Source organism: Fundulus heteroclitus, unplaced genomic scaffold (assembly GCF_011125445.2).
Source record: "Fundulus heteroclitus isolate FHET01 unplaced genomic scaffold, MU-UCD_Fhet_4.1 scaffold_141, whole genome shotgun sequence".
In the NCBI taxonomy this organism is placed as follows: domain Eukaryota; kingdom Metazoa; phylum Chordata; class Actinopteri; order Cyprinodontiformes; family Fundulidae; genus Fundulus; species Fundulus heteroclitus.
In genome coordinates this window covers 187005-213345 of record NW_023396553.1, presented here as the reverse complement: position 1 = coordinate 213345, position 26341 = coordinate 187005, and the positions used below count along the sequence as shown (strand labels likewise).

Sequence of the window (26341 nt, the reverse complement as noted above, 5' to 3'; positions counted from 1 at the left end):
TCTTATTCTCTGAATCACAAAGAAAACATCCGACAAAGCAATGCATTTATCATAAAACTATATTTATAAATAAAAAGACATTTCTCCTTGATAAAAAGAGTAGTGTGAAAGGCATGGTAAGAAATTGTCCACTATACATCATCATGAAACTCAAAGTTCTCTGGTTAGCAGATAAAATCTAACATCGTAGTGTAAAAAGGACTCTTAATGTTCAATGCTCCTTGTTAGGCTTCAAAAATGAACCTAGTTGTGGCCAACTATGTATATAGTAGGGTTGTCAAAATAATTGATCTCTCAATATTATCAATACTTAAAAAAAAAAACAGCAAAGCTGATATAAACTGACCCATTCACGTTTGCCCAAATAGTTGCACTTATTCCGACCACAGTGCTACAATAATGGACACCATTTAGAACTGCATGACTTAATCAAAGGTACATACTCCCATATAGGAGAGTAACACATTCTATCACTTATCCACTGCTTTGGTAAAATAAAGAAGTCACACATAAATTGTCAATTTTCTAAATGGGGGTTGAATTGTCCCCTACTTTTTGTTTTTTTGTTAAAGTTAAGCATTTAGTAATTTAATATTTTTTTTGCTCTAAACCAGAAATAAAACCGTGCCATTAAAAAAAAATCACTACTGTATAGCAAATAGTACGGAGTTTGAAATGTAGTATTGTGACAACCCTAGTATATAATAAAACAAATGCCATATTACAGTACAAAAACTGCAATTCTACATACAAAATGTATAATTTCTTTCCTCCTCTGTTATGCCAAGCAAATATTCAAAAACATTTGAATCAAAGTTCATGTTTAGTGTTCTTCAGCTTTTTTCCCCCATTGTTAGAGGTCATAGTGCAGACTAAAAGAACGGGGGAGAGGGGAGGGGGGGCTGAACTTAGTTTTGTTTTTTTGACATGGAGAGCAGTGGGAGTGGACAGAAGAGATAAGGAAAGCAGAGCAGAGGTGGGGAGAGTAAAGAGCAGCACAAATGAAAAGCGTCCGCGTGGATTTGAGCTGAGTCATCTTCCCGGTTGAATGTTTCCACCAGATCCTCAAACAACCCCCTCCCCCTGAAAAAGACACTTTGGTTCCATCTTGAGCAAGGGTGTTTCTTCACTGAAGAAAGTATGGGCATTACTACTTGGGAGAAAAGCACAAGTGATGAGGACATCTATTTTTTTTTTTTTTTTTTATCAGCATGCAAAACTGGATTGGTCTTCTGCTTCTGGAAAAGTTATCAAAACCTTGAGATACAGCTTTTTTTGCAATCTTGCCTGGCTCCTTTGACATGTCACGATGTCCTCCTCACCCAAAAGGGCGATGAGAACATCCAACCTGCTACTTTATTACAAACTCCCAACACATTGTCACATCACGTCAACAAAGAACTCTCCGGCGTTGCCCACTGCCATGCGCAGAGACTGGCGCGACGCCGTCAGCTCGGGAGGCACAGACGTCAGCTCCCTGCCCTTTGGAGCGCCGGGCGCAGCGGTGGACAGATGCGCGGGCTGGGGGGGCAGCCCGGGGGGCCCGTAGACCAGACCGGGCCCGTAGGCTATAGAATGGGAGTTGGCACTGCGGTGGCTGACAGAGCTACGGATGCTGCGCTCACTGGGGGGGGCCACTGAGCGCTCGCTGGGAGCTCTGTGGCTCCTGATCTCGGATTCGCTGCCACTGCCGCCGGATTTACGGCCCTCGTTCTTGCTGCAGTTAGAGCCACTGCTTCCTGTTAAAGGAATAAAAACAGACAATTAAAAGAAATAGTTTTATACGATTACCATAAACCATTTCCAAGAGCAAATATTTTGCTGTTTAAACTGTTGAGATTATTGTTGTAATCATTCATGCAGACTGAAAAACCTTTGTAAAGATGTTTAAAAATCCTTAAGACAAAACCTTTCACTACAGCATTATTTCATAAGAAAAAAAACTTAAAAATTGTATCTTTACCCTTTAGTACATTTATAATCTCATGTTAAGAAATAATTGTCTTTAACAGTAGCTGGTGTACAATTACTAGAACATTAATAATACACTGCAAAAAGGAAACTAGAATTAAGTGATTTTTTCTTGAAATCAGTGTATTTTTCCTTGATCTGAGCAGGTAAATAAGTCTATTTGCCAATGGAATAAGATTTTTGCACTTAAAATAGGAACAATTCATCTCCATCATCTTATTTCAAGTGCAGGGTATCTAATTATCTTATTTTAGGGGTAAAAACACTCATTCCATTGGCAAATAGTCGTATTTAGCTCCTCAAATCAAAGGAAAATATACTCATTTCAAGAAATTTTTACTTACTTTTAGTTCCCTTTTTGCAGTGTATACCTTCATGATGCAATTAAGCACTTTTCAGACAAATATTCACCACATGTTTTTTTAAGATGATGGGATTTTCTAACAATTTAGGTAAGGGCTAGTTTATCTTTAAATTACATACAGTGAACAGGGAGATTAGAAAAAGATCTCAAAAGTCCCCTTCAGCAAATAGTGGCATCTAGAGGTCACCAAATCTCCATAACCATTAGACACCATCTACATGCCAACCGGATGTTTAGTTATTGTGTGAACCCAGAAAAAAAAATGATCCTATGATCACACATATAAAGGGTGTAAAGTTTGCTAAACTCAACTCTGACCTTATCAAGAACCATGTTGGTCAGATTATGATATGATTTAGCTTTTCAGCAAATACTGTCCAAGTGTGTCTGGCGTGAAACAAAGGATGAATATGTGGCCATGACCTGGGCCTTTAGTGCTGTGGGGCTGTTTCTCTTTCAGATATCCGGTGGGAACCTTGTTAGACTGTATGGCAGCATGAAAGTCTTTAAAAAGCAGGTCATTTTAAAATAAATGGCAGATCAACCCTGGATCTCAACAGAGATCCACAACCCTAAGCGTCTTTTTCATCAGACTGTCCAACAACAGAGTGTCTTCAGTCAGAGGCCTTTTCAGATCTGCTGTAAGAGAGACCACTACAGGAGATCCTTCCTGCCTGCTGCCATCAGCATCTACAACAACTCATGGAGGAGACCCCTATAATATGATCTATAAAAGCATTTAATTTCCCTTTCTGATTAATAAAGTATTTTTGAATTGAATCAGACTTTTTTTAGACATCAAATTTATAACACTGAATTTTTATCCTGTGCAATTATGTAATTTTTCTAAACTTTAAATCTGCCAGCAAAAACGTGCCTGCAGAAATTCACCTGCAAATGTGTTGACCTACTGGTAACTCAAGTCAACCAAATCAGCACTGGATCGAGTCAAGCGGCTTTTAGACAATCAAAACACCAAGGTACTAATTGACAGTCATTTGCGTTTTGTTATTTTCTCGTCTAATCATACTGGGTGAAATGTTTGCCTGGCCTGATGACAGCTAGTGCGTAATTTGCGTAATTTGATTGATTTAAAGTCACTCAAATCGATCTTGGGCTGATTGCTATGGCTTGAGTCACCAGAAGGTCCACACATTTGAAGTTTTCAGGGAGAAATTCTGCAGCAGAATTTTTGCAGGTGAAATTTTTAGTTGCCAAATTTGCAGGAACTATAGGTAAGATATTTACTGTAAAATCAACCTAAATCATTCTCATTTGTCTCCTGGGATGGAAGTAACTTTCCCTATAAACAATCTGTCCTCTCCATCGACAATGTCTTAGTCAAATTTTTCTCCTTTCAAACCTACAGGTACGGTCTGGAACTACTTCAGTTCAGAGTGTAGCCCATGTTTACTTCCTGGTTTCTGAGCCAATCATAAGCATTCCCAGGGTTCCCAAAACAGAGCGAAGCATTTGGTATTTTATTCTGGCAAAAGAGCAGCAGCCTGGAAACATGGAAGCCAGTAACATGGAAGCGGACCAGAAATAGAAGAGAAATCACATCATAGACCTGTCCTGTGGAAGGAAAAATTCGGTGCCACAACGGACCATGAAAGGCATTGTGTATGTGTTGTTCCGATGTTAACCACTAGGTGTCATTGTTACTTATTGTTCCTTTAAAGTAAAACAAAAATCACATACACAACACCACAGGATAAAAATTAAGTGTAATAAATGCAAATTATATATATATATATATATATATATATATATATATATATATATATATATATATATATATATATATATATATATATATATATATATATATATATATATATATAAAAAACAAAAGTGAGACTATATTTCTTCCATAGTAATGGTTAATCCATAAAACAGGACATGATTTAAACAGATTTCGTCAGGAGGAATGGTCTTTCATTTTATGCTCCAACCTTGTGAAACGTTGGAGGCAAAGACCAAGCAAGACCTGTATTATTGTCAATCAAAGGTTGTACAAACTATAACTGCAGCGGTACCAACAATCGTACCACCAGTTGTTGTTTTTTGTTAAAAAATATGTCAACATGTTTTTTATACCCCACTAATTTTAAACTTACCATTTATCTTCCTTTAATTTTTTTAATGTTTTTATTTTAGTGCTTTTTATCTTTATATAAGCATTAGCTTGATCATTTCTACCATTTATTTTTAATGTGAAATAATGTTTGGTTGGTTAAATAAATGCACTCAAAATAAAAGTTAGATTTAAAATCTCTGTCAGTGATAGGTTAGGCTTTTGTAATACAACAAGAAATTTGTTTTGAGGCTTTTAACACATTTGATCAGTCCACATCTGTGCATGAATTAAAAATATATAGTTGCACTGTTAACTACAGCAAATATTTAGCCTTCACAAAAAGTTCTAAAACACACTTGTGTTTTAAAACAAAAGTGTTTTACAATTAAGTAGTGCTTTGTGTTGTCTTGTAAACTATTGACAAGCAGATTTGAAACTGTAGTGCACAAGAAAAAAAGGGTGAAAAAATTAAGAACGCACGTCTAAGGTGTTGTCTCTGTGCGTCCAGCTGTTGCTGGTCTGTAAATATCTCAAAATGGTAAGCAGACGCCTCATAAAACTACAAAGCCTGCTTTTCCTCAGCCAGACATTAAATACACAACATTTCACGGCTTAAATAGGGCCAGTCTGGCCTTTACTTCACAGGTTTCCCCCCCATTCCTCACAGAGCCGAGCCGTGTCTTCTAAAGCCAATCAAAATAGGCCATCAAACCTATAAATGTCTTCAAAGTGTGAATACGAAAACCATTTCATTCAGATGTGGTGGAGCAAGAACACAACAAACAAACAGGCAGGAAAACGGGCTCCCAGGACGCAAACTGGCTGCTTATGTGCCATACCCTGAAAAACCTGGATATCTAACAGGATGTCTAACAACATTGAAGAGTTACTTTATCATGAATGTGAACATAAATGTCCCTTCAGGCAGTAAAGAAGTAGGAAAAAACCAAACAACATACCCACCACGGAAGGGTAAATGCAGGAGAAGTTACCTGGATGTTTACCCAGATCCTGTCTGCAACCAGAAGCTCCAGGACTGCAAATGGCTCGTCACTGTTTCTTATTAACTTTGGCCAAAAATTATAAGGAACTAGCCAATGTTTTGAGATGTAAAGGTATTAAAAACATCTAGCTTTAGCAGTTTTCCCCTAGGCATTTTAATGGAACATAAGCATAACATTTCCATAAAGAATGACACTAAAGTGTAAGGAATCTTCTTTTGTTGTGGTATATTTTTGTCTTTAGGCTAAAAAAACTATACTTTCTGATGCAATTCCTCATAGGTAACCACACCGCTGTTTTTCACTTGTGTGCTTCTTATCCTCCTGATAAGAAGCAGCCATGTTCCCAAACTGAACTCACCGCTGTGCTGGCTCCCAGCGCTGCCGGCTGCTGGCCCCCCGTGGAAAGGCTGCGGCAGGTCATACGGATGCGGAATGGGGAACTGATAAGGCAGAGGCATTGGCCAGGGAGCAGCGCCTGGGTGGGGTAGAGGTGGCACTGTGTCCTGGTCTGAGGCCCCCCCACTGGAACCATCGTGGTCTTGTAGGGAGAGGTGGGCCATATCTGAAGAAAACAAGGACATCATTAGATTTACACTTCCACCGTGTTCTCTCCTTATATAAAATGTAAGTACACAATGAAGCTATGTCCACTTACTGCCACAGAGGTCCCCAAAGACATAGTAGCACTGTTCAGAAAAGGTTATCTTATTAACAGTGTGCCGTATGTAGCCGGCTTTCAGCAGGTTGCTGGCGTATTTACGTGCTTCCCGACGATCTGAGAACCCTTCTACATGATGGAAGAGCCAGTCCACCACATCAGACCCTGGGATAGAGAAGGCCAAACACATTTTTAGAAGACAAACACAGGTCTCAAATGTTAAACTGACTGCAAGCTTCTTCTTTGATTAGACAACATTTACACAACATTCTTTAGTAACAGTACCTAGTTACTATGAAATATGAGAAATCAGGAAGGAATCCAAAAAGCGTTCAGGCACTAAAGACAATCCTGAATTACAAATGGAGCAGAGAAAACTTAGAGAAAGTATGAGCGAGACCATTCAGATCATCTACCCTGCCTAGCTAAATGACAATGCATGATGTGCGTTTGTAGTCAGCTTCCCTGGGTCAACACCTTGCAGAACCACCTTTTGTTGCAACTGCATCTGCAAATCCTTCAGTAAATATGTCTCTCCTACATGCATAGACTGCAATGTTTACCCATTTTATTTTTCTTTGCTAAATAGCCCCAGCTCAGTCAGACTGCACCCGTAAAAAATCCATTTAGATGTCTTGCAATTAAAACATAATTTAATTCAGGTCTGCATGTTTACTTCGCCCTTCCAACACATAAATATGCTCTAAACTGTTCCATATTAGTTGTGGTATGTTTCAAGTTACTGTCCTGCTGGAAGATTAACCTCCATCAAAGTCTCATTTATTTGCAGCCTCAAGAAGGGTTTTCGTACAGGGTAAACCTGAAATGAGTTAATTTATCCTCCAGTGAACTCTGAACAAATTTCTCTGCACATGCCTTAAATCTAATAAAGCATTCCCACAGCACAATGCTGCCACCACCATGTCTCTTTTTGTCTCAATAGGTCCTTTTCCATTAAAAGCACCAAGATTTAGTCAAACCAAAGTCTAAGGCTTTCTGTGTTTTCATTTGCTAAGGGCCATTTATGTAAAATGATGTGTGGTGAAGTTGTGAGGAAAAGTGCAGTACCACTCCAGTCCAGTGAGCGGCGGCACAAAGACACCATAGGTCATAGAGACAAAGGCAGACTGAGAAGCTGCATCTGTATCCTCCTGCTACTCATCCGGACTCTGGATAAAACAGGATGGACAACTTTTGTCCAGTAACCCCTTTTACAATGATCCTACCTTATTCTGCCTGCTTGGTTCAGTCAGGTTTTATTCTATTCTACTCCTGTTGGTATAAATGAAAATAAAGCACAGCTTCTCTCTGCAGGGGGCAGAGTGGAGCAGAGCAGGGGAGCAGACAGACTGATTGCCTCACAGAGTTAAATTTAGAGTTTAATGAGAAGGGTATTTGTCTCATCCATGGCACAGATAACCAGGGGGATTTTTCAGTACGATACCGCAGACTTTTGATGGGAGCAAAATTATCTTTCTATGTTACAGGACATACGCGCTGTGTAGATGTGGCTCCGTTTTCTCTACTTCTCCTGCAGCAGAAGAAAAGTAGAGCCAGCTTGCTCCTATCTGATTTTGGTTATTAAATACAGGGCAGCCATCTGTGGATTGTGAATAGTAAACGAGTTCACAGTCCACCAATTTAGGTTCAGATGAAGAGTTAGTCTTCAGGAAATGTGTGTTTTTTGTGCACAAGGAAAATTAAAGGGATCCGTTGGATCATTAGTGCTAAAATATCAGTTTAAATACAGAACTGTGGCAAAACAGTTTACAATTAACCTAAAACACAAAAAACATCCAGCCAAGATTTTCACATTTGATATTTGATAGGCAGATATTCCCCACTAACTTATATTAACACTTTATATTAACTTTTCAGCCACAATGAACAGATCCAGTCAGCAGGACATCACAGAGGATCTAGCCGACAACACGCGGCAGCAACGGGGGTTTCCCCCTGCAGCTTCCCGGTGAGACCAGCCTGTCAGTGGGTCTCTGCCGCTGACAGGCTGGATATTGTGACGTCTGAGCAGAATTAAAAGTGACTCAAAATCCTGATTAACTGTCTGCACAGATGAAGTTTGGAAGTGTACTTTCTCGCACAAAAACATTTTAAAACTACTTTTTCTTATAAATTAAGGTTATAAAATTGATAGGTTTGTAAACTAGTTGACTCCTTACTGTTCCTTACTCCCCCTTGTGGCCGACAGTATTTCTGGCTGCACGCAACCCCGCCCCCTCAGAAAGCACTGGGAAAGCAGAGCAAAGTACTGGGTCGTTTGAGGGACCTATAAGCTCTGGGACAGTGAAATGTGCATGGAAACGCTACCCGAGATGTGAAAAGCCCCGGGCTTTTTAGTGGCAATGGAAAAGACGCTATTGGAGCAGATTCTTCCTCACGTTTGTCTGTCCTATCAGGGTTTTTGTTCTTGCTTCTCTTCCACAAAATCAAGATTTGTGGAGTGCAAAACTCTACCCTACCCTACCCTATTTCAATTCTCCCACCCGAGCTGTGGATCTCTGCCGCTCCCCCAGAGTTACCATGAGCCTATTGAGTAGTTTATGCTTGCCTTGCTTGGCCTTTCAGTTCACATGGTTGGCCGTGTCTTTATAGGTGTGCAGTGGTGCCAATCTATTTAAATTTTCAGATGGGAGATTGAACAGATCTCTGTAAGATGTTTAAAGTGTAGGATGCTGGTTTAATAACCAAACACTACTTTAAACTGACCTATCTGCGGTCTTCCTTGGTCTACATGATGCTGGTCGTTTACTGATGTTCTCTGACAAACCTTTCCTTTCTCTACGGTTACGCTCTACTTTGTGTTGAAACGTAAATAAAAGGTTGAGAAGTTCAAGGGGTAGAAATATTTTGTGAGGAGCTGTATATAAAGTGACCTCCCCTCCTCTGATAAACATACCAATAAAGGCGTTGGCGATTGTTATCTTGAGCCACATCCTGTCCCGCACCTCCAGACCAGACTCTGGACAGGCCATAGCCTTAGCAACCGTTGCCATGTCGCTATGGATCGAGAGATGAAAGTCATCAAATCCTGGGGAAGACAAGACGACAAATATTGGTTTACAAAAAAAAAATTTTAAGTAAGCACAAAACCATATCAGCCCACTTTGTGCGAGGAACTGAGCTACATTCTTGTTTTTCTTCCAAAGCGATTGCAGAACCGCTCACTTATGCTACTGAGACAAATGCAAAAAAAAAAAAATGTTGTTTTGGAATTTGCCTTGAATAATGTTTGGTTTCCTGTAGCCTGAACTGAAATGCTGTGCTGTTTTTGTTGAGGCTTTAACAGTTGCTACAGCCAGGTAATTGTTCCAGCCAAACAGCTTAGCAGCTTTAAAAAGCCTGACTGTAGAAAATGCATTCCTTAGAACAGCTTTCTCACTCATAAATCATTAAACCGAGTCTCACCGCATTCCAAGGTTGAATATTGTGATAGAGTAAAACAATGTTGTGTGCATGGATAACTTCCACCCTTAGATGTAAAGCATTCTATAATATTATACACTAAACAAGCTATTCCAATGCTAATCTGAGAAGGACTGACTAAATCCCGTCATTAATCCTTTTAACAGCAAATTTCTTTATTCTTTCTCTGTTGCTGCATTTGATTTAAAGCCAACATTACAAATCGTATAAAAATGTACTGCGTGCAACTGTACGACACAGATGTGTAGTCTTAAAGCGATAATCTACAGAAATCCTAATCAGATCACAAGCTGGTTGAAAACTGCGCTCAAAGAGGAAACATGTTTCTTCTAGAAACGAAGCCAAAACTTCCCAGTTGTTTCCAACGATTACAGGGAAGATTAAGCTTGTGAGTTATAGCTCAGTTTGGGGAAGAGTTATTGCACAGATGGGAGCTGTGGGCCTGAAAACTGGAACAGAGAGCAGTCCCAGGAATGCAGCATAAGGGCGAGGCCACACTGTTTCAGCAGCATGTCAGGGAGAGATGATGGTATTACTGCATTTCTAAAAGTCAGAGGGTAGAGGCTTCACGATAGCAGAGTCGCACCCCTCTTACATTGTGGAGCCTGAATGTGACGACAGTCGTTTTGAATGAAAATGAACGACAATGACGAGCCACAGCAGGCAGCTGCGGGGGGTGATATGACTCACTTTCAGTCTCTGGAATGGAGCTGCTGATGGAGGAGCTGGTGGAGGTGACCGTGCTCATAGAAGGGCTCATGCCATACGGGGGGTAAACGCCGGTCATGGCGGCTGTGTGTGACACCCATGCAGCAGGGTCAATGGGCCGAATGGGCTCGCCTGTTAAACAGAAGGAAAGCGGTTACAGCGGTTCAAGTTGAGGCCAAAACACGTCTAAGAGCTTTATAACAGGCTTCTGTCATGTGGAGAAATCTAATTAAAGACACTTAATAGGCAAAATAATTAAACTAGACTCTTGCATTAAATTCATTCACATCACTAAGTCATAAAATTGCAACATTATTGTTGAATATTGTGACATTAATTAACCCAAATCTCCCCCCCCCACCCCGTTGCCATCTTGATCCCCACAATGTCTCCAATAATTCCCTAAAAGTTTCAGAAATTCAGCCACTTTATACAAATAAGTAGTTAGCATGAAGTGCGCTAACAGACCTTTCAACTGGTCAAACATAAAACCCAGGCCACATGTATTACTAGATTTTAAATATAAAAGTGTAAACGTACTTCACTTGAAATATAACAGCTTATTAGATTCTGCATGCTGCAGTTCTTTACCATTGCAATATCGCACACACTGAAAGTGTGATGATGATTCAATATGTCGTGAAACTCTTAAACCTATAATTTCCAATGAAAAAAAACATCACTTTTGCACTTTTGGCATATAGACTGCTAAACAAAATCAAGGTAGCTCTTTCAGAACACATCAGATCTCAATTGGGGGAAACAAAACCTGATTCAGAATGGGCAACAAAAGGAATTAGGAAACAAAAGGATGCCACATCATTCGATGAAAATAATCAACCCACAGAGGGCTTAATCTGAAGTCCCAGAAAATATGAAAGTAAAAAGATTGATGCAGCAGACCGGTCCAATTTGCTGAAACATCATTGCAGCAACTCGATATACTCCTGCCACACGAGGCTGAGCATCATCATGCACCAGGAGGAACCCAGGACCCACTGCACTGGGGGAGGGTCTAAGTCTTTGTAGGGCTTTGGCAGAACTCGTCCTGTTCCTCCTTGCACAAAGGAGCAGATACCGAATGGGTCAAGGACCTCTGACGGCCCTGTCCAGCTCTCCTAGAGTTACTGGCTGTCTCCAGAAAACTCCTGCATGCTTTTTGAGACTGGAAGACACAGCAAACCTTCTGGCAATGGCACGTAGTGATGTGTCGTCCTGGTGGAGTTGGACTGCTTGTGCAACCTCCATATGGTCCAGATATCACCTCATGCTGCCTACTAGTTAAATACAAATTTACTGAACAGCGGTCAAAAGAATGAGGAGAGGAAAAAAGTTCGTGGCCTCCACCTAAAGGACCCTTCCTACTCTTGGAGAAGTCTCATTTCTGCCCCTTTAGTGCATCTGTTGCTAGTTTAAGATCCGACCAGCCGACACTGATTAATAACCTCCTCTACTACTGAACTGACAAGATCCACAAGTTTCACTCACTTGTTTTTATACTTAAAATGTTAAATTAAAATGTGTTACTTTTATTCTTTTGAACAGTGTATTTCCCAGCCTTTCTAAAATAACAGAAAGAAAAAAAGAAACTTACTCCTGGGAAGAGCAAAACAGCTTCGGGGGTTTGGGTCCCAGCACTTGGCAACAGTCAGAGTAATGGGCCTGTTCGAAACACAGACAATCAGCACTAAATATAACCAGAATATAATCATTTCCAACTTTTACAGACTCCTGTTTTATTGGTATAATTATGTGCAGCGTATCCATGATTGCGACTGACCCTGGCTTGTGCACGATGTCCCTCAGCACCCGGACTGCATCGTCGTTACTCATGTTCTCAAAGTTTACGTCATTCACCTACGCGAGGAAAGAAGGTCACAGAATCAAACAGAGTCAGACTGTCTGCATTTTGCCTAGAGCAGAACACACTATAAACTCATTTCCCCACTACAGCTCCTCAGTTGTGCCAATATATCCCCCTGTGCAAAGTCATTATTCGGAATGGCCTCCTCTCCAAAGGGGGGGACCATATAAGAATTTGAAAAAAAAAAAAATGTTACCCAGTAAAGAGTTTTTACAAGATATTTAAAAACAATGAACAAAAAAAACAAACAATGACAAAAGAAGAACGGTGCAGAGAAAAGACCCTAACAGATATTGTGGTTTAAAACCAGCTGTAATGGCATACTGTTAAATGCACGCAGGGACGGACGGAAACAAACTCGTCTCTGTGTAAATTAGTCACCCAAACCCTTCAGGAAATCTATTTCTCTTTAAGGTTCTTTCACATATTCACACCTGCAAGAGCATGTCCCCAGGCTCTATGCGTCCATCTGCAGCCACAGCTCCTCCTTTCATAATAGAGCCAATGTAGATCCCACCGTCTCCTCTCTCATTGCTCTGACCCACAATACTGATGCCCAAGAAGTTGTACTTCTCTGTGAAAGGGAAGGAAAAAAAAAAAAAAAAACAGATTAAAAACTCGTAAAGCAAGATCCAGTTGATTAAATGGTGAAAAATTAAGACTTACCCATGTTAAGAACTACGGTGATGATGTTCAGAGACATGGTAGAATCTGTGATGCTGCTGAACGAGGAAGACTGCAGAGGACGTAAGAAAATGGAGTAATATTTAGGGGGGGAATAATAACAATAATATAAAAGAAACATTTAAAAACTAGCCTGGAAACATTCATCAGCACGTCTTTAATTGAAAAGCTGTGCACTACTTAAGAGGAGCGTGGCATCTCACCCTGTCCATATTGGAAGCCTTTGGTTTCCGTCGGCGACGGCGGTGTCGTCTCATTAACCTAGACGAGCTCTGCTCGGTGGAGCTGCTAAACCTAACAAGGCAAATGTAATGGTAAATATGCAACACATTGTTTTTACAGTATACATACAAAAATACATTAGAACTATTTACCCATTTATAAAAAAAAAAAAAACACATGACATAACGAGCCACTGTGTGTCCAACAGCAGTATTTACACTGCAAAAACTGAATTAAAAATAAGTAAACATTTCTTGAAATTAGTGTATTTGCCCTTAATTCGAGCAGGTAAATAAGATGATATGCCAATAGAGTGAGTATTTTTACACCTAAAATAAGATAATTAGGTAAACTACACTTGAAATAAGATGATGAAGATGAGTTGCTCCTATTTTAAGTGCAAAAATCTTATTCCATTGGTAGATCATGTAAACTTGCTGCTCAAATCAAGGACAAATACACTAATTTCAAGAAAGTTTTACTTAAAAGGTATACTATGCAACCGGGGTTGATTTTCCAGCGAGGCTCCCCCCAGAGGGCGAAAGTAAAAGTGCACTGTCGTAAAGATGCTCAGCTGTTCTGGTTTCTCCGTCAAGCCAGGCGCGGTTGTTTTGAGCTTAGCAGACAGGCGAACACAACGGAAAGTGGAAAAAACGGCAGTACAAACAATGACTAACACAGTCAAAATATAAACATCAGGGTTTCCCGCAGCGCTATCTTGGCGATAGATAAAAAATAAAATAAAGAAATAAATAATAATAATAATAATAAAACTTGATATGCTTGCATGTTTATTTGACGTTAACACGCGGTTCTTTGTTGTTGCTTTCGCGCGTGCATATAGTGAATGGCAGGGCAAAAACACATGGAGTTCTCGCCGTAAAGCAAGACCGACTATCGCGGTCTTGCAGAGACTTCTGAGCCTGTGGGTGCAGGCCGAGGGCTCCTGTACGGTATTTCCCCCACAGACCCCCAGGGCGGCCGAGAAAACCTTTGTTCGACCTGAAATGACTCATTTAATCATCCAAAACGGTATGGAACACATTAATTAACTGAAAAATGTTGCATAGTATGCCTTTAAGTTTGCTGCCAAGTCAAACTGTTATGAATCAGCCAAGACAACATCCTGTTTTTTTTTTTTCATTTAAGAGCCATGTTCAAGGCAAAGATCTTTCGTTACTTAATGAGAAATCTTGTATGCTGATGACGCTGTTATTTCTTGGCTACAAGAAAAACATGAAATCTTCAATTTTCTAACGTGGGTTTCAGACTTTATCCTATCAGGTGAAGAACGGAGTCATCATAAAAACTAAAAGGCATGCTGAAAAATCAGCTTCTGACTTGAACTGGCCCTTCTCAGGCCCGACTGGTGACCGAGCAGTTGGAAACATAAACATCTGACACCATCCATAAGCACCACCACGTACCCCCTGCCCTAAAGCACTTTAAATAAGAAACGGAATCTGAGTCTGATCGGACCTCTTCCCCCTGACATAAACAACGAAGTGCATTTCCTAAAATTCCCGCCGAGGCCGCTCGGGACATCTATATTCAGCGTCGGACCTGCTGGTGGCGTCGTCGTCCTCTGAATCAAAGCAGGACGTGGACTCCAGCTCGCTGCTCATGAAGGATGAGCAGCTGTCGTAGTCGGCGGCTCCGCGTCCCAGCGCTCGTGATGAATATCCGTTCTGCCGCCCACCTGCAGCAGGGTGGCATTTATCACAACTAAGTGGTCGCACTCCAAAACACAAAAACATAAATAAAACAACATTAAAATGGGCATTAACCTTCCCGTGTGGGTGCCGTTTATTGAAATACAGCCAAGCTTCGCTCTGACAACAGCTGTTTCTAGTGCTAATAAAGTTACATTTAAAGCTTTATTTTAGTTTTTACAAAACAACAATGCTTAAACTTGGAATTCTTTTTATCTGTGTTGCGTTCAAAAAAAATATTAAAAACACTTAGAAAACCCTTAGAAATAATTTACTGAGTTGCTCAAGGGTCTTTATCTTAATAGCGAGGCAACTACAGTTATCTGTATGTGCGATTGAATAAATCCAGCTTTGTGAACACAACAAACTATGAAGACTCTGGACAGGCTTTCTGACCGTGCTCGTTGTTTGTGTGCTTCCGTCTCGGCCTCTCCCTCTCCCTCTCCCTGTCCCTCCTTTGCGACACAATGGAGCCGGTTTCTGTGTCATTGTCCAGGCTGTCCCGCCCGCTTGCTGCTTTCCCACTGAAAACGGAGAGAAAGCAGAAGAGAGAGAGACCAAGACACAGAATTAGTCCTCGTCTTCATCCGAGCAGCTGGGTTCCTTAAACAGCCATCAGGAAATAATTTAGAACTAATCTCTGTGGTTCGAAGCTGAATGCTGCCTGTATGGAGAGAGGCAGCTTTGCACAGCAAAAACAGAACTAAAAATAAGTAAAATGTTCTTAAAATTTGTGTATTTTTCCTTGATTTGAGCAGGTAAATAAGATGATCTGCCAAATAAAATAAGACTTTTGCACTTAAAATAGGAACAATTCATCTCCATCATCTTATTTTAGGTGCAATATATCTGATTGTCTTATTTTATGGGTCAAAATACTCTGGCAGATAATCTTATTTACATGCTCAAATCTAGGACAAAAACACTAATTTCAGGAACATTTGACTTATTTTTAGATCCGTTTTTGCTGTGTGCAACATGCAGCTAAATATTTAGCAGGGAATCAAAGACTCTTGGTTACTTTAGGCTTTCGCTTCAGAGATTAGGAAACAAAAGTCTAGTTTTCTACAATGATGCATGGAATAAAAGAAAACATCTTTTAAAAAAAACAGAAAAACAAAAGCGGAGCAGAAGGAAGACACTGACTGGTAGGACGGTGGTCTTGAGTCTCCGATGCCACCGGTTCTCTCCAAAGCCGGCGTCTGCTCTAAGCTGTCGGCCACCGAGCCCGTGTCTGTGTGAGCTCCATCTCCCGACACCAGCTATCCACGGACGAGGACAAAAAGCAGTCAGAAAGTGTGAGAGAGAGACATGGTGAGGTAAGGCTGTTGGGCCCTAGCTTCATGACAACCTACAGTGTTAAAGCTGCCAGTCACGCTGCTGTAAAGTTGCTCAACCTCACTTTGGATCGTTTGTCACACACAAAGCGTGTCAGGGTAAGGTTCCCGTGGGTTTTCATGTTTTTTTTCCTTTTGTTAAACCCTACTGAATAGAACCAACCCTCCCAAAAACAAGCTTTCACACGCACAGGACGGCGTCACTTAAGGCTGATCAGAGTACTGGAGGACGGCCGTTTGTAGCGTTCTCAGTTGTTTTTCTGTATGTTTTAATAAATTCTCCCGTCAAAGCTGCTCACCTTGTTTCATCCAACAAGAAGACAGACTCTCAGGAAGACTGCTCCGTGTCTGCATACTGCGTTGAATCAATCTTGCTTGGTAGGCCAGAGTATTTCAAGCGTCACGCACTAAAACTCTGCTGGCTAATGATGTATTTGGCCCGTTGGGTGGACTTTCAATGCCCACCACTGATTTGGATTTTAGATGCTATAGAAAACTAATATGGCACAAAAAAAAGTACTGTAAATTTTGTTACCAAGAAAGATTTTTCCAACATCATGTCGATGTAATTCAGAGCCAGCACATGAAAATACTTGAGCAGTGTGTGAGAACATGTATGGATCTAAGGGAAATTAAGCAGCGATGAAACTAGAGATGCTCCGACGGAGCTTTCGCTGGCTGATCGCGATTTCCGGTTTTCTATGAGCTGATGATTCTAGTTTTGACTGAGAGGAAAAAAATGAGTGAAAAAAAAAAAGCTCTGCAGGTTCCTTAACAGAGTGAACCGTTTTGAATCCAGCAGCCATAAACAAGAATAGCCTCATCTATGCAATGCATACCGTAAGTCCCAAACCCTCATCTAATATTTTTTTAAACTCTCTAATGGTGCATTCTGGTGTTTGATGCGTTTATAAATGGAAAATGTTGGAGGGACTTAGTTTGGCTCAATCTAATGAATATTGAAATAAACTTATTTTTCAGCTTTTAACCTGCCAATCACAGATCAGAGCGAATAAATGGATGTGACTCTGATCTCTGGCCGATTGATTGGTGCGTTTCTAACTAACTGCACGAAGAAGACATGGGCAGACTGGAATGGAACTTGAATATTTCAAAATCTGTGTAAAAAAAATCTGTCAAAGCTTACTTGTCCGCCTTGTTGTTTATTAATGCCGTCAGATTTGCTTAATTTCTGGGCCTCTTATGATGTCATCAACCCAGCTGCACACAAAGCTGAATTTGCATTCAAACCATAAAATGCTAACTTTAAAAGAAAATTCTTATAAGTTATATTATATGTAACTTGTATTTTGTGAAACCCAGCTGTGGAAATCTATATTTCATTATTATATAGATAAAAAAAACAAAATAAAAAAACGGGTAGCATCTTTAACACCAGGTTGAACGCTAACTTATTTTTCCACTAAAGGAACAAACAGAAAAACTTCCAAAATATTTTTTGATAAGCCCAGGTATTAATCTGACACTAACGAGATCTGCTGCGGATCGGGATGCCGGACCCCGCAGGACGACCCATCAGGTGACTGAGCGCCGCGGACAAACAGACGCATGTGGCAGAAATAGCTCGGCGCAGTTTGCAGAAAATTTCATCAACCCTAAATGGATAAAGGTAGTCACGCACATCCCGACAGAGGATGGGACAATTTCTAAACGCTCTCGTGAAAAGGACCACAACAGAGGGGCACGTCAGGTTCTGCAAAATCTGCTTCACAACTAAAAGAGACAGCGGCGGCTCTGTGCCAATGAATCTTAGGGAAAAATAAAAGGCGGTAATTCTAACCAAATGGTGAGACATTAGCGGGAGCCGTCGACCTCTCACATCCAGACGCAGAACAGTCTCCCTCTTTGACTCTCTCCTCCCTGCGAGATTCAATCTTCTCGTTAGATGAAATGAAGTGAGGGGCCTGGGCAGCGGGCGTTTTCCTGCTGTCCTGTGACTTCACTTGTTTTTAACTTCGTTTGAGCAGACGAGAAGGGAGACTATAAAGCAGCACCACACGCGCTTTGTGCCACAGCAAAATGCCTGGCACGGACTCTGCAGGAGACCAATACATGTTTGTGCCGATTAGCCTGATCGGCGCCTCTGAATGAGACGTTTCAAAGCGGCTGGAGCCAAGTCGCTCGTCAAAGAGCTGAAACGACACAGCCCAGAGCGCGAGTGTGTTCGTCCGAGGATCATTAGCGGATAATGGCATTATCGCACGGATGCTTAAGGCCGCTCCCTGGAGATGATGTATGGTTGCTTCACGGCAGACGGTGATTACTGCCACGCTTCGATGGTGCACAATGACAACGCGGGTGCACTGAAAAGACACGGGCAAAGCAAACAAAACCTCCTCCAGGATTCATCCGGAGCTTACCCATGACACCACGCGTCCATTGAAGCAGGGCAGCTTGGCGTTGTCGTCGGAGATCTCTTCCTTCACCACTCTGCAAAGAGAGAGAAGCTTTATTTCAGTAGACTGTCACCAGTGCCAAAGCACGATGTGGGGCGATAAAACATGAGGGTGCGCTTTTGAAGCGGTCATGATGGGCAGAACAGACGCCGAGAGGCTGCCTGTGTGCATAAGATCCCACGGCAAAACGATTTACGTCGAGGAACAATTCTTAAAAGTTATAGCTTTGAAAACAGGTAAAACAAAGTCAGTGTTTCAGTGGTCAAAAACCCTTTTTTGGCAGAGAAAGGGTCGGAGAAAGGGAGCCGTTTGGTGCACCGAGTAACCCAGCCCAGCGTCACCCTCGCGTGCTGCTGCGCACTGCGTGTCAGCTGGCCGAAAGAAGAGCATTACACACTTCCCCGGCTAACTCAAGTCGGAAAACTGCATCCTAAGCCGCTGACTGCAGGGTGGCTACGACTGCAGGCAGCCTGGCTAATAAACAAGTAATACCGGCTTAGATAGTCTGTGCAGCTACCGCTTGAAAAATACCAATGAATTCAAATTCAAAGGGTGTTCATTCAATATTAGTGCTAAAGAATCTTATATCAGTATTGAAATGGAAGATAGATAGATAGATAGATAGATAGATAGATAGATAAAAAATGTAACATCATTACAGTTACAATCAGTGTTGTATTATTTTAGCAGCAGTAGGAAAAATGTAGCATTTCCTTGATAAAAAGAAGCAAATAAATCGTGTTCTACTTCTTTGTTTACACATGTGTAAACTATAGACCTAAATTTGCTAAAATGGGTTTTCAGCTTGGTTTAGAATGCTTCAAAAACTTTATCACTCAGCTGTAACCGATTTCCATGATATACGGGTTGTTTCTGCTTAAACGTGTATATTTTTATTGTTTACGGTTTTGCTTTATGTACAGTAGATAGTAGTCATTTGAAAACCCATAGCGATGATTGTCTTTAATCTTTGTTGTTTGTGACATTGCCAATTGTATAAATAGCACTACTATTTTGGGGGTGGGAGGGGGGTTAGCACTAAAAAATATTCCCACATTCTCCCAGTCTCGCTGCCATGCGCTAACGTTGGTATTTTTGAGCTAAATATACTAAATATAAGAGAATATCAGAGGCTGTATGTTTAAGGATGGTTAACAAAGGAAAACTTTTAAATGCACATTGGAGTCAAAGACGTTAAAGACTCCTTGCCATAAGGACAGATTTAGAAGGAAGTCTATAAGTGCTCAAAAAACTGCTTAATCTATAAAACAGAGGAAATTTAGCAAAGCTTAGTGAAACTTTCTTGAGAAAACAAAAGGCATAAAACAGTTTTGAAAGTGCCTCATCCTATAGGCACAGTTCACAGCTGAGGTTTAGGTGGTTTCCTTCCAATTACATTATAAACATTTGCAAATCTTTTTGTTTAAGTCCTTGCAGGGGCAAAAACAAGGAAAAACAGCCCGAGTGTTGCCGAAATTCTTCCTAATTCTTAGAATCTAAACAGACTCTGTCTGAAAAAAGGGGGGTAAAGCATCCATTTTTCCTTGCTGGGTTTTAACACAAAAGGACACGCTCATAAAGCTGCCAGAGTGATGAAGAGGACATTCCTGGGTCCAACTCTGCATTCCTCTGGCTAATAGACAACAACAGCAGCAGCAGGAGGAGCAGGAGGGGCCTGCAGGTCTCACCGACCCAAACTGGCCCTGTGCGTTTCTGACAGCCAGCCTGTTAGCATAAGGCTTCTGACAGAAGTGAAATCAGACCTGCAAATCACCCATGACCCCAACACGGCACACCTCCGCTTTCATCTACTCCATCTTTACATGTCGTTGTTGTATTTCTGTGTCCGATCCGGGGGGTTCCGCGGCGCCCAACTCGGTCAACCAAATGCGAGGCAAGCAATGTAAACAAACGAGGTCTGGACGCAAAGCAGATCCGCCGTGGGGACCGCGGAGGCTAGCGGCTAACAAAGAAGCGGCGGAGCACACGCACGCAGGCAGATAAAAGCGTAAAAGAAAAAGGGAGAAAAATGACGAGAGCACAGCTGGATCAGGAGGCGAGTTAGTGAACAGCAGCCCGTGCCTGCCTCGGGGACAACACGGGGTGGCTGTGCTCGCTCCGCGGTACAGACAATGAGCAGAAAGCCCCCAAGAAGCAGTTACCCGAAGTCATCGTCCATGGATTTGAAGAAGAACTTGTAGTTTGGCTTCTTCAGGACGTTTTTGAAGTCCGCGAGGGTGACTCTGTCTGCGGGCACGGCCAGCTTTACGAGGTACGGTGTCTCCTGGTCGTCGAGGTGGTAGATGATTTTGGTTTCCCCCATCTCGGACTGTGGCTGTGGCAGCAAGGCAGGCTGGGTGCATCAAGCCGAGGGCCTGGCAGGCTCCCTCTCGGGCCCCGACTCCCCGTTGCGCTGGTAGCGGCGGCGGCCGGGCCGCGGTTCTACTCTGTGTTTCTGACTCGTCAACTCGCCGGTTTTAGTCCTGGTTCGGGTTTTTTTTTTCTCCCCCACCGCGACAGCTCAACAAAACGTCTGACTGAACGCTAAAAATAAAAGGGGGAAAACTTGCTCCTCCACGAAGCGTCCCAGCACCGTCCAAACACCGAACCACGGCTGATTCGGGTTCAGTTAAACTCCGGGTTGGTTGCGCAAAGGTTTGAGGAGGAAAAAGTGGAAAAAAATAAGTTTTAAAAGAAGCAAAATGAAGATTCTCAGATAGGGTGGCTTTCCCTTGGTAACTGCCAAGCTCGGTACTTTGTTGCCCACGAAACACAAAAAAAAGAAGGAAAAAAAAAAGAAAAGAAACCCACGAAGGCTGTGTCAGAGGGGCGCCACCTACAGGTGAGGAGGGGAGCTGCAGGCTAATATTAGACCCTGAACTCCCGTTGATATACATAATATAGTGGCTCTCAAAGGAATGCACTTCCCTGTCAACAAGTTTTTGAGATTAAAAAAGTTGAGAACGTGATAAGTAATTTCCAAGCTTTCCCCACTTTTAATGTGAAAAATATCATGCGCAATTCAACTGACAAAAAATGCTGTTAAGAATAAATCTGCAATAACCCGCTGCATACATATACATACAACTAAACTAATACTTTCTCGAGTCACCTTTTGATTCCATACCAGGATCCAGTCCTCTTAAGTACACAACTGCGGTCGGGTATAGGGACTGTGATCAATCTGAATCCTTGTGGGATTTTAGCCCATCGTTTTCTCATTTGCATGTTTTAACTAAAGCCATTACCCGCTGATAGGTTCCAAATAATCTAACCGTTCTCCTTTTGCAGTAAATCAATCAAGCTTTATTAACAGGCAGAAGCAGTCCGTGGCTACACAGACAAAAAGAACACAACACACAAAACCATAATGAAAATATACAAATATAAAACCACAATATAGAACCTATATTTAATACAGATATATTACACATAGCACAATTGAAAAGGAATCAGTTTACACACAAAGGTTAATGACTTCATTACAGTAGAAGAAAAAAGTGGAACTTTAATGACAAATACATACACATATTCAGGGGCGTGCATACATAGACACTAGGTGGTGCTAAAGCACTAGGAAGTTTGCCCTTTATCAACGAAAATGCCCTTTTGAAACTTTGATGTGTCAATCATACAATTTAACCAATCAAATCAACGACTGAAGGCAACATGCTAGCCAATCACAGCTGGAGAGGGGTGGGACACTGAGTCATAGCCTTCAGTCGCCGCTGCAGTTCGGCTGTGGTCACCGTTGGTGTCGGTAGAGGGGGATGGAAATTTGGTCTGATTACCAAACGAAGAAGTGACAACAAAGCAGAGAGCCAGCTGGAAGGAGCGCCATTAATTTCTGTTTGAAATGTCAGCGCTGAAGTCTAAACTGGAGTAAACATTCACGCTAGGAGGGTTAGCTAGGGGACAGCTAGCAGGTGAGCTAGGACAGCTAGGAGGGTTAGCTAGGGGACAGCTAGCAGGTGAGCTAGGACAGCTAGGAGGGTTAGCTAGGGGACAGCTAGCAGCACAAGGAGCAGAACCAAGCACTAAAACTGCCAAACTGAAGAGACTTGAGTTCCTTGCAGGTAGAAGGGAACTCTGCTTTGTTCTGATCCTTGTTCTCATAGCTGCTGTAATTACAGAACCTGTTCTAGTCAGAATTGTTACTTCAGTCAGTGTTCAGCCTTACACCAGCGCTCATGTTTATTAGCGTGTACCTTATGCTGGACTTTTAAGTTAAGACACAGTGCTACAGGTTACCCTAAGTCACTGTTAGTTTCCAGTAACCCAAACCAGCATAAAACCTGCCCAACTTAAAAGAAAAAACAAGGCCAAATCTCAAACTCTCTCATGTTAAAAGCAAAGAACTATTAAACACATAACATGCCATTAGCACACAACTGAGCTGAAGCAAAGAAAAAAAAAACGGCGCATATGGGCTCCAAACAAAATGTACAATCAGACAACCAAATAACACACAAGATCTCTTTAACAATCAGGATATTTCACCCAGAAAAAATAAATTATAAATAGCTTCCCAACATGAGTTGTAAATCTACCTTTAATATGAACTTAATTTCTCTCAGTATAGCTCAATTAAACATTTCTCTTACACGCAGTCATGAAATATTTTTAAGTTGATAAGTAGAACTCAACCCCTCTTGGGCGTTTACATCGACCAAACACTTGATTAACCATTATTCTTTTCTTGTTTTATTATAACAATCAATATTATTCATTATAACTAATTTTCATTGACGATGTCAGATCGACAGATTCAGCATATTTAAAAAATAAATGACTTTTTTGATATATTTTGTTAGTAAATCTTTCTAAAAGCCCAACAAATGTTATGAAAAGCTTCCGAATTTTTTTACAATCTGCCCATAAGCTATTTTTTTTCCAGCTCAATGTGTTCAAAAGCCTTATTGGTTGGAAACCTGCCTAATTTGGCAACACCGACTACACTATTGCTATTTGTTTGTTACAGTAGTCACAGAGCCACTGTTTAGTCTGAAGTATATATATATATATATACACCCGACCAGCCTATCTCTCTTCCTTTGTCACGTGAACTCGCGCGGTCGCCTGCATCTTCTATGGAGAAGATGAGGAGCAGTTTAAGACAGAACTAAAGGTCTTCCACTCCAGCTTTACTTCAAAGAACCTACAAGAAATATGTTCAATACTGAGGGAAAACAATGGCCAGCTGATCTTTCCTGCCTTTGTCAAAATGATCCAAATATATGCAACATTACCAGTGACAGCAGCTTCAGTTGAAAGATCATTTTCCAAGCTGAAAATCATCAAAACTAAACTAAGAAGCCTGTGTGGAGAAGAAAGGCTCTCTGACCTTCTTCTGCTTGCTATTGAAAAAGACATTGAGGTAAACCACAGCGAGGTCATCAACATCTTTAAAGGCATGGCACCAAGGAGGATGCTGCTTTAAAGTAGTACGCTTTAGTCTGTTCTGTTGGTGGTGTGACTTTTTTCCATTGAAAACTCACATTTAGAGAATGTTACAAATAAAAGTCAAATTTCATTCAACATGCGTGTGTATTTTATTATAATTTTTTTTATAATTAAGTGTTCCACGTGCGCTAAAAAGTGCCCCCCCCCCCGAGCACCTGCCCCCCAAAATGTCTGTGCACGCCACTGCACATATTTATACAGTGTGAAGACAAAAAAATGAAATAAATAGACAAACAGGATCACCTGTAGCTGTTTATTCATGGAGCCAAGGTTCTAGGCCTTCTCTTCCACAGACTGGACCCAGAGTTTTCCTCTTCTGCCGACAGTGAGAGGCTGCGGCCCTGTTATGCTCCAGGAACTTGCAGCTCCATAGTTAAGGCCAACATTATTCACACCCCTAGCAGATATAGATTTAAAATAATGTTCATTCAACTGGGAAGTTTGTGTCTTGTAGGAAATGCGACAGAAACCATTTGAAAGATTGAAGACATGTAAAAGATGGATCAATTTTGGAAGAAAAACAAAATAGTCTTTCTTATTTACAGGTTCTAAATAATTGCATGTTGAAACTTATTCATACCATTTACAGTAATAACTAAAAACTCTTTTATTTACATTAGCGCCATCACACCCCTGTTTTAATGCTAACTGCCTTTTTGCGTGATTCCACTGGTATTTTGACACTTAATCTTTAAAGATGAGCTCCAAGTGTATGATATTGGAAGACCCCCCTGCCATCACCCTAATCTTTAGATGGCTGCGTCACTCCAATCCAATATCCAAGATCACAACCAGTAAGAGAAGATTAGTTAAAACCTCCCAGCACGATGAATAATTCTGAGCTTTACTGTAAGATAATTTACTTTTTAAAAAGGAGAATTCCAAAACCATGTTTCTCCAAAAGTTTAGCTTTATTTTAACATTTGGCTTCCTGTGACTTAAAGGGGATCTTCAATATCATATAATTCTCAAGGTGCAAACTTTATATAAGTGTATGTTTAACAATTTCCTGCTGCATTGGTTTCGAGACGTTTGCATCGTCTAACAGGCTTAACTTGCTAACAAACCTCAGTAAGGCCTTGTGTGGCCCAGTTCTAGAAATCTGTGGTACTCCAGCCCTGTTACAAGCCAAGGAAACGCTGTGTTCTGTTTTCTAACACACCAGTATCCCCCTCCACATACTGTGGAATTCCTAAATCTAAATCAAGAAAACAGCATTTTAACAGCCCCTCGAGTTAATGTTATCGCTTTCCTTACGGAATAGAGAAAAAGAGAACAATGATTACGTAATGTGGTCCAGAAGCCTAATTGCAAACTAATATTTTTGTCTTATCATCGAGGCAGAGTGAGAAGATACATACATACATATCTATATATATCTATATATATATCTATATATATATATATATATATATATATATATAAAATGTGTGGGATTTTGTGAAAGGTTTGTTCGAGTGGTGCATTCTTATCCCCTCTATATATGCTCAGCTGAATAATTGTGAAGTTTCAGTGCAGGTATTCACAAAACAAAGGTTTTAAAAAAACACTGCAATAGAAAAAACAGAGCTAACACCTCCTTTGTGTAGATTTGGGTTATTTACATCATATGTAAATAACCAAATAATTGGAGTTTTAATATCACAGTTAATCATTTCTGTTGATTTCATTTTTGAAACATTATGGGAACCATACGAAATTTTTCACGGTAATCATTAAAGCCGATAATTGCTTTTACGGCCAGGACAAGCTTTACGAGAACACTTCAGTCGTTTTTCCTGGTATCTCACACATTTTATGATTGAGATTTTTTTAAAATGAGGTTTCACTTTTTACAATATTTTATATTTGCTCCCAGACATTATGGACTGAAAAGCAGGACTGCAAGACAAACATTTTTCTTCCAATGATCCAATCCGAGCTAAAATGTCACAAAACCTTGTGGGAATAATGATTTGCAGGAGCCACCTTAACACCTTTGGGCCACACAGTACAAAACAAGACCAACACATGCCAACTAAAGTATTTTTCAACTCGGGCTAGACGTAAACATTTTACACCAGTTCGCAGAGCCGAAGGCCAACTGGGATTTGAATCCAGAAATTCTTGACTGCATGATGACTGCGATTCTCACCGAGACGCAGTGAGTAGTTTTTGAAGGCAGTGAAAAGATCAACACAGAACCAATGAACGGCTAATTTCTTCCTACTTCTGTTTAAATGGCTCTGGTTTGGTAGGTATTTAGAGCGGTAAAAATAAATGTCAAATAAATTTGCTAATCAATATTAATTGAGTTGTTTACAGGAAATGACAAGATGACTTTCACAAAATCTCTGGTTTCTGCTAAAATCCTGAAAAATAAAAAATGAAGATGCTCTTACATAAAAAAAAACAACAACACTTATAAGCCAAA

At 40.9% G+C, this 26341-nt stretch overlaps 1 protein-coding gene across 1 annotated transcript; it reads right to left on the bottom strand.

The window, feature by feature from the left end:
• Positions 1 to 41: 41 nt before the first annotated feature.
• LOC105934200 (segment polarity protein dishevelled homolog DVL-3) lies at positions 42 to 21252 on the bottom strand. The gene is made up of 15 exons (XM_036129135.1): positions 20628 to 21252; positions 18430 to 18499; positions 15858 to 15973; positions 15108 to 15235; positions 14563 to 14698; positions 12981 to 13071; positions 12760 to 12829; positions 12528 to 12667; positions 12010 to 12086; positions 11824 to 11891; positions 10212 to 10361; positions 8995 to 9126; positions 6075 to 6242; positions 5778 to 5981; positions 42 to 1739 (listed from the first exon to the last, which is right to left on the bottom strand). The coding sequence occupies exons 1-15, from the start codon at positions 20786 to 20788 to the stop codon at positions 1381 to 1383; spliced, it is 2070 nt and encodes a 689-aa protein (XP_035985028.1). The 5' UTR covers positions 20789 to 21252; the 3' UTR covers positions 42 to 1380.
• Positions 21253 to 26341: the final 5089 nt, after the last annotated feature.

Coding starts and splice junctions, on each gene's coding strand:
- LOC105934200 (XM_036129135.1), bottom strand. CDS start 20,788: ATGGGGGAAACCAAAATCATCTACCACCTCGACGACCAGGAGACACCG. Junction 12,668..12,759: donor CACCGTAGTTCTTAACATGG/GTAAGTCTTAAT, acceptor TCCCTTTCACAG/AGAAGTACAACTTCTTGGGC. Junction 6,243..8,994: donor AATCGCCAACGCCTTTATTG/GTATGTTTATCA, acceptor TCTCTATCCCAG/GGTCTGATGTGGTGGACTGG.